The sequence below is a fragment of the Xyrauchen texanus genome, chromosome 27 (genome assembly GCF_025860055.1).
Source record: "Xyrauchen texanus isolate HMW12.3.18 chromosome 27, RBS_HiC_50CHRs, whole genome shotgun sequence".
NCBI lineage: Eukaryota > Metazoa > Chordata > Actinopteri > Cypriniformes > Catostomidae > Xyrauchen > Xyrauchen texanus.
In genome coordinates this window covers 2,277,868-2,290,048 of record NC_068302.1, presented here as the reverse complement: position 1 = coordinate 2,290,048, position 12,181 = coordinate 2,277,868, and the positions used below count along the sequence as shown (strand labels likewise).

Here is a 12,181-nt window from a genome sequence, read left to right as displayed (position 1 = left end):
CCCTTATAGAAATACTATTTGTGGTTTTATCATTGTCATTACGGCTCTATATCTCTGCAGTCTGCTCCCATGTATCAGTACCTGGAGCGGCGCATGTTTCAGGAAGCCTATCAGATTGCGTGTCTGGGTGTGACTGATAATGATTGGAGGGATCTGGCCACAGAAGCTCTGGAGGGACTTGATTTCCACACCGCCAAGAAAGTAAGAAGTGATTTGAATCTGTCTAGATGTTTGTAAAACAAATGAAATCATAGATCTGAATATGTCTGTCTGTCTGTCTGTCTGTCTCTCTGTACAGGCGTTCATCAGGGTGCGAGACTTGCGCTATCTGGAGCTCATCAACAGCATTGAAGTAAGACATATGTATGACAGCACTCAACTGTCCGACAGACTCTTATTAGAGGAAGACGTCTGTCCACTGTAGGGTGATTTAAAACAAACAAGCACAGCTTTCAAGGACAGAATTAATAGCTCCCACTTTTAAACTTACTCTCTGTGAAGTAATTCTGTCTCTCTCTCATGTCTTATTAAGCATGCATGCTGAGCTTTTAAAGAGACAATTCCTCATAAGCACCCAGTGAAGTCAGAGATTTTCAGATTTTAAGGTCAAAACATGACCTGTGTGTGTGTGTGTGTGTGTGTGTGTGTGTGTGTGTGTGTGTGTGTGTGTGTCTGTCTGTGTCTGAAGATCTTGTAACCTCTGAAATATGATCATCAATAAGTCATCATTGTCCTTCTCTGTGAATTTCAACCTAATAACTGCTGATATTACAAAACTAGGATTTTCTTTCTTTCTGTGGAAACAAAAGAGGAAGTTTGGAAGAATGTTCATTCCAAGTCAGGTCATTTTTAGTTCTATAATGCTTTAAAAAAAAAAAAGTTTTTAACTTGAAATTGTTGCTTTCATCACGGTCTCTGATGTAGTTTGATATGACTGAACTCTTGCATGATGTTCGTTCTTCTGTTGTAAATAAGCACCGTTTCCGAATTCTCGTGTGAACTCGCCGATGCACTTTGAGTTTTTGAAAGTTAATAACATTTTAATTATCGGTTTATTTTTTACACAAACGTATCAACTGGAGTTGTGTGGATTACTTTTATGCTGCCTAAATATGACTTTTGGGCCGTCAAACAGCCAGCAGACTGATGACACTCATTCACTTTCATTGTATGGACAAACAGAGCTGAAATGTGCTTATAAAAATCTTTATTTCGGTTCTGCTGAAGAAGGAAAGTCATACACATCTGGGATGGCTTAAAGGTGAGTAAATCATAAGAGAATGATAATTTTTGTGTTAACTAATCCTTTAATATCACATTTAGTTAGTGGAGTGAATTAACTCTTGCTGATGTTTCTCTGATTGTCATTAGGATTTGTTCACTGTGGCATTCAGTGACAATTTTTGTTAATCACATCTTAACCAGTAGGTGGCAACAAATGAATAAAGCACAGAGTCGTTCACACCCAAAACATGTCTAATAATAATACTTAATTAAAATGTGTGTATCTACTGTACTGTACAAATCAGTTCATAGAATTCAGCAGTGTTTAAGCATCTTAAGCTTTTTCCCCACAAATGACAACAAAGCATAGATCTGTGCATGACTATACAAAAAGACAACAATATTAGCCTAAAAATAATTATAAGGGATTCAGTTACATCCTGATGTCATTGTAATGTCATCAGTCACTTTTACCCATAATTCATCCAGTCACTTTCTCTCCTTGTTGAACGAGATTACCAAAGTATACAAACAAACTTGATCCTAGCTCATTCAGTGAAGGGGCGTATTCATTCAGTGTGTCAAACCAATGATATGCTCCTTCACAGCCAGCACTCGAATGCTATTGGCTCACGCTTTTAGGATGTAAAGTCACCAAAGCAGTCTAGAGCTGAGCTCATTGGCTTCAAAAGGGAGAGATGTTTCAAATGTCCTCATTGAGCAATTTCATTAAATAAAACGTCATTAAAATGATTATGTTTGTACTATATGCCTCTATAGAACAAGCCAGCTCACAGGACCTGCTTGTATTTAGCGACACTTTGCTCCAGTGCACAGCGAAGCACATCGAATTTTGTATTCATCCACTTGTGCTCCATTTTCCGAGCTACTCTCTTGAGAGCATGAGTGTGATCATTGTACCGTGGTACGGGGCTTTTCTTTCATCAAAGAGGGGGTGACACTATCAAGAGTGCTAGAGAAGACTGTATCCATATTTTCGGTGACTACTTCACTTCTTTAATTTAACAATTATCTGGAAGGTTATTATTGAAGCTATCTTTAGTGGTTGAAAGAATAGTTCTAGCCGATCGATAACACAGCACAGATTGAGTGACTGTAGCTAAGCGCAACATACAAGAGACGAGGTAATGATCTGAGATGTCATCACTCTGCAACAGAATATTAATAATGACAGATTATACATATGACAGAATTCATTCTAGTATATTATTATGCTGATGAGTTGGTCCTGTCACTTTTTGTCTGACAACAACAGAGATGAAAATATTGATAAATGGTAATCCCAGTGTATCTTTTCATTATCAATTAAAGCTCTAGCCACAATAACCACTAGATCTGACAGAAAATCTGCAAATTCTCAAAGGAAATCAGAATATAGTCCGGGTGGTCGGGGAATAGACACAATCTCTATAGGATATATTACTTTACGTGATCCATTCTATATGAGTTGACATCTCATGCTGCTCTGTTCTATACAATAATTTATATAATGACCAGGGGCTGTCAAGCACTTCATAATAACAGAAAAACACCGTAAAAGAACAGTAAAAGTAGACTTTGGCTTGTGTCTGCTATATTGTCTTCTGATACATCTGATACAGCTTTTTGAGAAATAAACTGAAATTAAAGTCTATTCACTGAAAAGTTTCCCCTTTGCCAAAGCTTTTAAATCTCCTTTGCACTTCCACATTTTCAAATATATTGTATCAAGACGCATTATTAAAGGTTCGAGTCAATGACACCAAAAACCACAGGTTTTTCACGTAACTCACATAAGTTTAAATGTGTGTGGTGTAGGGGAAGGTTTTCAGTGAACAGTGACTTAAATTTTAGTTTGTTTTCTCACACAATGTATCATATGACATCAGAAGAACGTTTTCACTATAATGTTCACTCTGCTTTAATTCATTATATGTAAAGAGCAGCTAATCATCTCCTTTTGTGTCAAACAGAATTGGAACAATATTTAAGAAAATTATGGCAAACTTTTCATTTTTCCATGAACTGTCCCTTTAAATGAGAATGTGTGTGCGTGTGCGTGTGAGTGTGTGAGTGTGTGTGTGTGTGTGTGTGTGATTAGGGTGTGTTATTCTCGGGAAGGAAAGGCCTGTGTTTTGCAGCAATGCTTTTGATGTCTGGAGTTCTCTATGGAAAAAATGAACCATTGAATTTCAGTTGCCCATAGCTGGGTTTGATGTGTGTGTGTGTGTGTGTGTGTGTGTGTGTGTGTGTGTGTGTGTGTGTGTGTGTGTGTGTGTGTGTGTGTGTGTGTGCGCGCGTGTGCGTGCGTGTGCGTGTGTGTGTGCGTGTATGTGTGTGTGTTAAGTACAGTAATAAAGTGCTTATAAATTAATATTAGTTCTGTTTATGTGTTCAGTTTTATATGAGTACACATTTAGACATTGATATTTAGTTGTATTTACTGGGTAATATAGCCAAACCTGTCAAAACATGTCCAGGTCATATTTCACCACAAATATATATATGTATATATATATATATATATTATTTTCTTGAGAAATGTGAAATTTGTATGACAATTAAGCAATACAATAATTTTTTCTCATCAATTACTCCAATGCTAAAAAAATAAAAACATATTATTTGAATTGTAAAATACATTGTAAAGTACAATTGCAGTTATAGTTGTATTTATTTTACTGAATTGAATGTATGCTTCATTTAATAAAAATCATTGGACAGAGTGATTTTCATTAACGTAATAAAGCAATAAGAATGAGTTTTTTTACATTACTGAAATGAGAACAAGTTCTCTTACGAGAGGTTCTCTCGTATTGCGTAAGCTAGCTTACGCTACGGGAAAGATTCATCTTTTCTGAGATATTGAAGCCAAAAAATTATCCTTCATTTTGTATCCATTGTCAACGCAGTGCAGCAACTGCATACCTTGAGCGGGCTAGCTAGCGAGCTCATAGGTTGCTCTGCGGCAACTGCTGCAGCCTATAGACGAACTTGAGTGAACTTGCGTCCAATGACAGGCGCCCGCGCCGTCACTGTATCAAAGCCCGCCAAAATGGCCGTGCCTAGAGTGCATATAAGCGTAAGTTCGTAGGCTGGAACCCTGATTTTCATCTATTCAGCGAAGCTCTTCGCATCTCTGAACTGCAGAAGCCGCGTCGCCGTTCGAGGGGCATCTAGCAAGCTTGGACAGCGCTCGAAGAAGCCGGCCGTCTTCGCCACCTTCAGCCGTCCTGCGAGCTACGCCATCCGGCGACGTATCGTTTTTAGAGCAAGCTAGTTCCTCAGCGAACTTCACAAAAAGAGCAACGAGCGTCTTTTTAAAGATGCCTCGCACCACCTGCGCCTCATGCCGCGCCCCTCTCAGCGCCGGAGACCGCCACCTCATATGCGCTCTCTGCCTGGGACTGAAACATGCAGAGCTCGCTCTCGCTGATGGCGGATGTGACCTCTGCGAGGAGCTTCCGATGTCGACCCTGTGGGCTCGACTCGAAGCACTCAAAACCGAAGCCGCCGCGCCGCCTTTCTTTTCGCCGTGCAGAAAGAAGCGTCGCTCCCAAAGGCTGCCAGAACCGGTGTTAGAAGCGACTACCTCGCCGGAGCCTCTCCCTCGAGCCTCGCTTTCACCCTCCCCGCCCCCCCGGGACGCACAGTTGCTGCCGAGCGGCCGCACTGTTGCCATCTCGGATGACGAGGCGGAGGATAAGGGCTGCTGTTCCATCATGGCTTCGGACAGCGAGGAGTGGTCAGGCTCCCAAGCCTCCTCCTCGGCCCAGGAATCCAGCAGGACCCGCGCCGAGTCGAGGAAGAACTAACGTGCCTCCTCACACAGGCCGTCGACCGCCTCGGGCTCGAGTGGTCACCACCCTCTGAGCAGGCTCCCAACACACTCGACGGCTACTTCCTTCAGAGCCGTCGCTGCACGGCGACCGCGGCCCGGGCCGCTCCCTTCCTGCCGGAACTCCACGCCGAGCTCTCTAAATCGTGGAACGCGCCTCTCTCGGCCAGGAACCGATCCCATGTCTCCACCTCTCTTGCTTCGGTGGACGGCGCCACCGAGAGGGGCTACTCTTCCATCCCCCCGGTCGAGGATTCGGTAGCAGCACACCTTTGCCCGCCCTCCGCGAGATGGCGGTCTAAGCCAGTGCTCCCGTCTAAGGCCTGCAGAACTACTTCCGCCTGTGTTGGCCGCGCCTATGCCGCCGCCGGCCAAGCCGCATCTGCTGTGCATTCCATGGCCGTTTTACAGATCCTCCAAGCGGACCTTCTTCGAGAGTGGGATGAGAAAGGCTGTTTCAGATCTAAGGAGCGCGACGGATCTCGCCCTTCGCGCCACCAAAGCTGCAGCTCAAGCCCTAGGGAAGTGCATGGCCGCGCTGACTGTGACCGAGAGACACCTATGGCTAACGGTAGCCGACATGGGAGAAGCTGAACGCTCCACGTTCCTCAACGCGCCGCTCTCTCCGTCCGGTCTCTTCGGTTCCGCGGTGAGTGGCATTGTTGACCGTTTCTCGGAAGTCCAGAAAGCCACCCAAGCCATGAATCTCTTCCTGCCTCGTCGTGCTAGCTCCTCTGCAGGCCGCCCACGTGACCAGCCTCCTGCACGAGCCTCTTCACAGCGCCCAGCTCAGCAAAGCCAGACTTCTCAGCGTCGACAGGGCGGCCGCCCTAGAACGCGCTCAGACAGCCGCCGCAGACCGCCGCCCCCCCGCGGGCCTCGGCCTAAGATTGCGCTGAAACCTGAGCAACCGAAGTCCTCCTAGCTTTGTTAAGGAAACGACGGCTCAGTCCGCCGCGGCGGACCACCGTCAAAGCTTCGCCCCCTGTCAGTCCCCTTCTCTCAGGCTACTGCAGTGGTGGATTCAGCAGCCAACAAGCCGGCGATACTGCCCGCTTGCCTGCACTCAAATGCCGTTTTCACGCCGACCCAAAGAAATCTTGTGAAAAGCAAACATGCCTTATGTGTAGAAAATGTGCCCACAATCCAGTGTTCACCCCTACACACAAGCATTACACTTCCCGTGTCCCTATCAGAGCCCACTCACATAAAGCAGGCACAGCCAGCTCGAGTGTTAGAGTCAATAAACGCGCCCACGAATCCGTGCGCGCGCCCCTTCTCTGCCCGCTCTGTCACACGGCCAGCAAACACCTCTCTGTATGTAAGTCCCATGCCCGTGACTATGTTCGCGCATCACTTCACAGATGTGACTCTTTCCTCATTCACCTCAATCGGGAAGTCACTCACAGAACAGCCTGTCCCTGCTGTCTGCGAGCAGTCATGCATAAGCACAGTAAGCACGCTCACACATTCTGTTCAGCTCGCTGTGTGCGGCAATCAGGGCGACTTGGCCATTCACCCTCTAGCGTTACACTTCAAAGCGTGGAAAGCTATTCCAGGGATATCCAAATGGGTGTTAAGCACAATAAAACAGGGCTATTTGCTACAGTTCGATCGCCGCCCTCCCCGCTTCAGAGCGCGGCTCGAAACTACTGTGAACACGGAAGCAGCCTGCATGCTCCGTTCAGAAATAGCAAACCTTCTGTGCAAAAGGGCCATAGAGAGAGTGCCACTTTCTCTGAGCGAGTCGGGGTTTTACAGCCGTTATTTTCTTGTCCCCAAGAAAGACGGCTGCCTCAGACCAATATTAGATCTCAGGGTTTTGAACAAGGTGCTCGCAAAAAGACCGTTCAAAATGCTTACAATCAGGAAACTCCTCACGCATGTGCGCCAGGGGGACTGGTTTATTTCTCTCGATCTGAAAGATGCCTACTTTCAGATTCAGATAAATCCCTGCCACAGGCCATTCTTGAGATTCGCCTTCGACGGCCAGGTTTATCAATACACCGTCCTTCCGTTCGGCCTGTCTTTAGCACCCCGTACTTTCACGAAGTGCATGGATGCGGCGCTCGTACCCCTGCGGAGTCAGGGCTTGTGAATTCTGAACTATTTGGACGATTGGCTGATTTTGGCACAGTCACATACGGAGCTTCTGTCTCACAGGACAGTTCTCCTCAGTCATCTGAACAGTTTGGGTCTTGCAGTCAATTGGACCAAGAGCTCACTACAGCCCAGTCAGGCAATTTCCTTCCTTGGAATAGAACTAGACTCCATGGCGATGACGGCTCGCTTATCTACACAGCGCGCGTGCCGTGTTCAGCGACTAGCCGCGTCCTTTCAGATGAACAGCCTCATGCCTCTGAAAAAATTTCAGAGAATGCTAGGTTACATGGCCTCAGCCGCAGCAGTACTTCAGCTGGGTTTACTGTGCATGCGCCCGCTTCAGCATTGGCTAAACACCCGCGCGTCTCGCCGGGCTTGGGCCACGGGCCGCCAGCCGATCAGAGTGACTCAGACCTGTATCTCAGCTCTGCAGCCATGGGCAGTGGCCGAATGGTATCAGCGGGGAGTGACGATGGGAGCTGTATCTCGCCGAAAAGTCATCTCGACAGACGCGTCCAACACGGGTTGGGGCGCGGTCTGCGAGGGCTCTCCGGTTTTTGGTCAGTTCAGGAAAAGCTCCTTCACATAAATTGTCTGGAAATGATAGCGGTCGAGTACGCGCTCGTGCGCTTCCTCCCGGTCATTCAGGGTCATCAAGGGCAGATCCCCATCCACGCTCAAAGTGTACGTGGCGGCCATCGCGGCGTTCGCTGAACCCCTGCACGACCAGTCACTGGGAAAAAACAAGCCGCTTCCTCAGGGGAGCTAGAAGGATGAACCCCCCGCGCCCCCCATCGGTTCCTATCTGGGATCTTTCCGTAGTTCTCGAAGCTATGAAAGCCCCCCCTTTCGAACCGCTTCAATCCGTGGATTTGAAATACCTTTCACTCAAAACCGTTTTTCTGACTGCCCTGTCATCAGCTAAACGTGTGGGAGACCTTCACGCGCTGTCTGTCAGCGCTGCGTGTCTTGAGTTTGGACCAAGTGACTCCAAGGTCATTTTAAAGTCTAGACATGGCTATGTCCCCAAGAAGATCGGTACTCCTTTCAGAGCACAAATCATTTCCCTATCGGCGCTGCCAGCATCCGATAGCGAACGCGACGCCAATCTCCTTTGCCCAGTCAGAGCACTGAGATTGTATACTGCGCGCTCCGCCTCTTTCAGACGCTCTGAGCAGCTTTTCGTTTCGTTCGGAGGGCGCACCAAAGGTTTCGCCGCCTCGAATCAGACACTGTCTAGATGGATAGTGGACGCTATTGCTGCCGCGTACGCGTCAAAAGACCTACCATGCCCGTTAGGCATTAGGGCTCACTCCACTAGAGGCATGGCCTCCTCATGGGCATGGTCCAGCGGGATTTCCATTCACGACATATGTGTGGCAGCGGGCTGGGCTTCCCCCTCCACCTTTGTCAGATTTTACAATCTGGAAGTGCCCGCCCTGCAGGCAAAACTACTAGCGGTTTAATACGCTACAGCTCCCCTGGTGAGCTGCACTGATGGGACACATTCCACACAGACCAGCACCGCCGCTCTGTCTTTTCCTTCCCACTATGTGCTTATGTATTACACACACACTGGCCCACACTCTTGCCGGCCAAATATTATTCCCCCACTCACAAGGGCTCCCCCGGGTCCCCCCAACCCCGGGGCTCATGCAGTGGATGCTTGGCGCACACGGCGTTGACAATGGGTTCCCGTAGCGTAAGCTAGCTTACGCAATACGAGAGATCCTCTCGCAAGAGAACGAATCGGTTACCTAACGTAACCTCGGTTCTCTCTAGATGAGGGAACCAGTATTGCGTAGCCGGCCGTGCTCGCGCCACGAGCGATTTTCGCTTCATTCAATGAAAACCAGGGTTCCAGCCTATGAACTTACGCTTATATGCACTCTAGCCACGCCCATTTTGGCGGGCTTTGATACAGCGACGGCGCGGGCGCCTGTCATTGGACGCAAGTTCACTCAAGTTCGTCTATAGACTGCAGCAGTTGCCGCAGAGCAACCTATGAGCTCGCTAGCTAGCCCGCTCAAGGTATGCAGTTGCTGCACTGCGTTGACAATGGATACAAAATTAAGGATAATTTTTTTGGCTTCAATATCTCAGAAAAGATGAATCTTTCCCGTAGCGTAAGCTAGCTTACGCAATACTCGTTCCCTCTTCTTGAGAGAACCGAGGTTACGTTAGTAACCGATTCGATTTCATGCATTATAGTATGAGACCTTGATTTTTTGCATTAGGTTGAAGAGGACACGACAACTTTTTTCCATAGTGTGTTAATGAGAACAATCCTCATTTTTTTTCTTTTTTTTTTTGCAAATACAGTAATGAGAATTTGGTGAACAAACCTCCTAAATTCTGTATGTAATGTGTGTGTCTATGTGTGTGTTTCTGTCCAGGAGAGGAAGAAGAGGGGTGAGAATAATAATGAGCTCTTCCTCGCAGATGTTTTCGCATACCAGTGCAAGTTCCATGAGGCGGCCAAACTCTACAGAAGAAGCAGTCATGACAGCCGTGCGCTCAGCATGTACACTGACCTGCGTATGTTTGACTACGCCAAGGTGTGTGTGCGTGTGTGTGTGCGTGTGTGTGCCTGCGTGAGACAGCTTAAATGTTTCCATCAGTAAGAGCTGGACACTTTCTGGCATCATTGTGTGTGTGGGTGTTTGAGAGAGATCATAAGATAATGTGTGCATATTTACTCTTGATGCTGTATATTTATGTGTGAATTCATGTTCAAGCTGTTCTTTACAGTATACATGTGCACATGAGCATATAGTCCTGACTGTATAACAACAGGAAGTTCACACAGATTGTGTGTTATGTTAGCATTGCACAGGATTTGATCAGAATAAAGTCTTGTCCATTTTTCAGCTTGTAGATGATGATGTCACACTGCAGGTAACCGCGCTTATGGGATCCTTCGAACAGAAGATTATAATGTTGTGATGAGCAGTGCTGCGGTTTTAATAATTGTTTAAGTATTAAATAATATAATAATGTTTATTTATGTTAAAGTTATTATAAAGGGCTGTCTATAGTTTATGGTGAAGAAATCTGTGTAGGTACTTTCTGAACTGTCAACAAAATGAGTTTTGACTTGGTTCAGTAGGCCTGTATTATTATGTTGGACATGTGACTGGTTGATAAATACACATCCTCACATGCTTAACACTAGAGAGATGACATTTCTGGCCTGATACTGATAACCAATATTTAAAGAGTTTTCATTGTTAATCTTTTAACCTGAAACTGCTAGCTAATTCATTAAAAGCTTCTCATTTCAAAAATAGAAAGAGTCATTTAAAAACGGTTTGGCCTATAGAAAGGTGCATGTATTAGAGATGAATGCTTATTTGGATGACAAATGAATGACAATATACATGCATAAATTAGATGCCCATTTCTATGAGTATTTAAGGCAATCCTGATGACACGCTAACAGAGAGAGAGACTAATGAAATTTAAACAGCTGTAATAATGAGGTGATAGACAGTATGTAACAAACATTAAACAACAAAACACACAATAAAATCGTCTAGGTTACGTATGTAGCCTCCGTTCCCCGATGGAGGGAACGAGACATTGTGTCAGAGAAGCGATACTAGGGGTCTCTCTTGAGCGCCGATATATATACCTCTGTCTTATGAAAAAAGGCCAATGAGAAGTTGGCAGACGGTATTTGCATATCCCGCCCCCGGACATACGGGTATTTAAGCGGGGCGAATACGGGAGTTCATTCAGGAGTTTTCTGAGGAGCCGGAAATGGTATGGCCACAACAGTGGCTCGGCTCAGTGACATGGCGGGGAAAACACAACGTCTTGTTCCCTCCATTGGGGATCGGAGGTTACATACGTAACCTAGACGTTCCCCTTCTGTCACTCTCTCCACGTTGTGTCAGAGAAGCGACACTAGGGGTCCACTTTTAAACGTGCCATGCGCTGAGCCGTGTACGTGAACTGCTGATACAGGAGCGGGCAGGTATTTCTTACGTGCAAAGGCGACCAGCTGTATCAGGCTGCACGTACCCTTCCCCAATACCCCATAAAAGCCATCAGAATCCTTCTGGTTACCCTGGAGGGGGGAACAAGGTGATGCTTGCCAACCTGGGAACGGGCCAAGCCTGGCTGGCCTCTTTTCTCTCTATGTTTCTCGCATAGAGCAACTACGGCCGGGGCCCTTACATGCATTAAGGGAAGGGGGTCTTACCCCATTTCCTATTCATTCAGGGGGAGAAGACTCTGCGGAGACCACACCTACCCTGCAGGGGAGGCAAAGAGTGGCGAATACATCACATGGCCGCTTAGGACCTATGTGGGAAAGTTGGCGCGGTGGTAGATCCAGCCTCGTAGAGGGGGGAAGCTTACAGCACGGCGACCGATGCAGCTGTAACTGCCTAAGGGAGACACGGGAGTCCGCTCGTGAGGGGACAGTACCGCGGAATTACACACGGGGGAGTCCGAACAGGAGGCCTTAACCTGTGGAGCACCTATTCCAGTACAGGGTAGATTGATTACCCGTAGTGGCTTGGGTCGGCGAGTTCCTCCGCTGAACTGCGGACCCAAAAGGGCTAGGGAGGAATCAACCAGGGACCCAAGGATGGGGTCTCCTGGGAACAAAGGCGCACTATTTTACCTCTGCTGAGGGAAAGGGCGCTAGGCGCAAGCGATTCACCCGGCCAGAATGTCAGTGTGTTACTGAGTTCTACGGGCTCGGACCTGAGAAAACACGGGACGATACTGACTCAATTCGGAGATTGTAGAATCTCACGAAAGTGTTGGGTGTTGCCCACCCTGCTGCTCTGTAGATGTCTGCTAGGGAGGTGCCCCTGGCCAGTGCCCATGAGGACGCAACACTCCTGGTTGAGTGAGCTCGGACCCGCAAGGGGGGGGGCATGGCCTGGGTGTGATAAGCCAGTGAGATGGGTTCGACAACCCAGTGGGCGAGCCTCTGTTTGGAGACAGCGTTCCTTTTCTGCTGTCCCCCAAAGCAGACTGGTCTCTGAAGGGCGTGGTAGG

General features: G+C 47.2%; 1 protein-coding gene across 1 annotated transcript in view; it reads left to right on the top strand.

Annotated features, from left to right (window-relative positions):
* The window catches only part of LOC127620825 (intraflagellar transport protein 122 homolog), a 97,945-nt gene that overhangs the window by 62,954 nt on the left and 22,810 nt on the right, over positions 1-12,181 (top strand). The window contains exons 15-17 of the mRNA XM_052094081.1: positions 61-201; positions 299-352; positions 9,562-9,723. Of these exons, the coding sequence (XP_051950041.1) occupies positions 61-201; positions 299-352; positions 9,562-9,723 (357 nt within the window). The remainder of the gene's footprint in view (positions 1-60; positions 202-298; positions 353-9,561; positions 9,724-12,181) is intronic.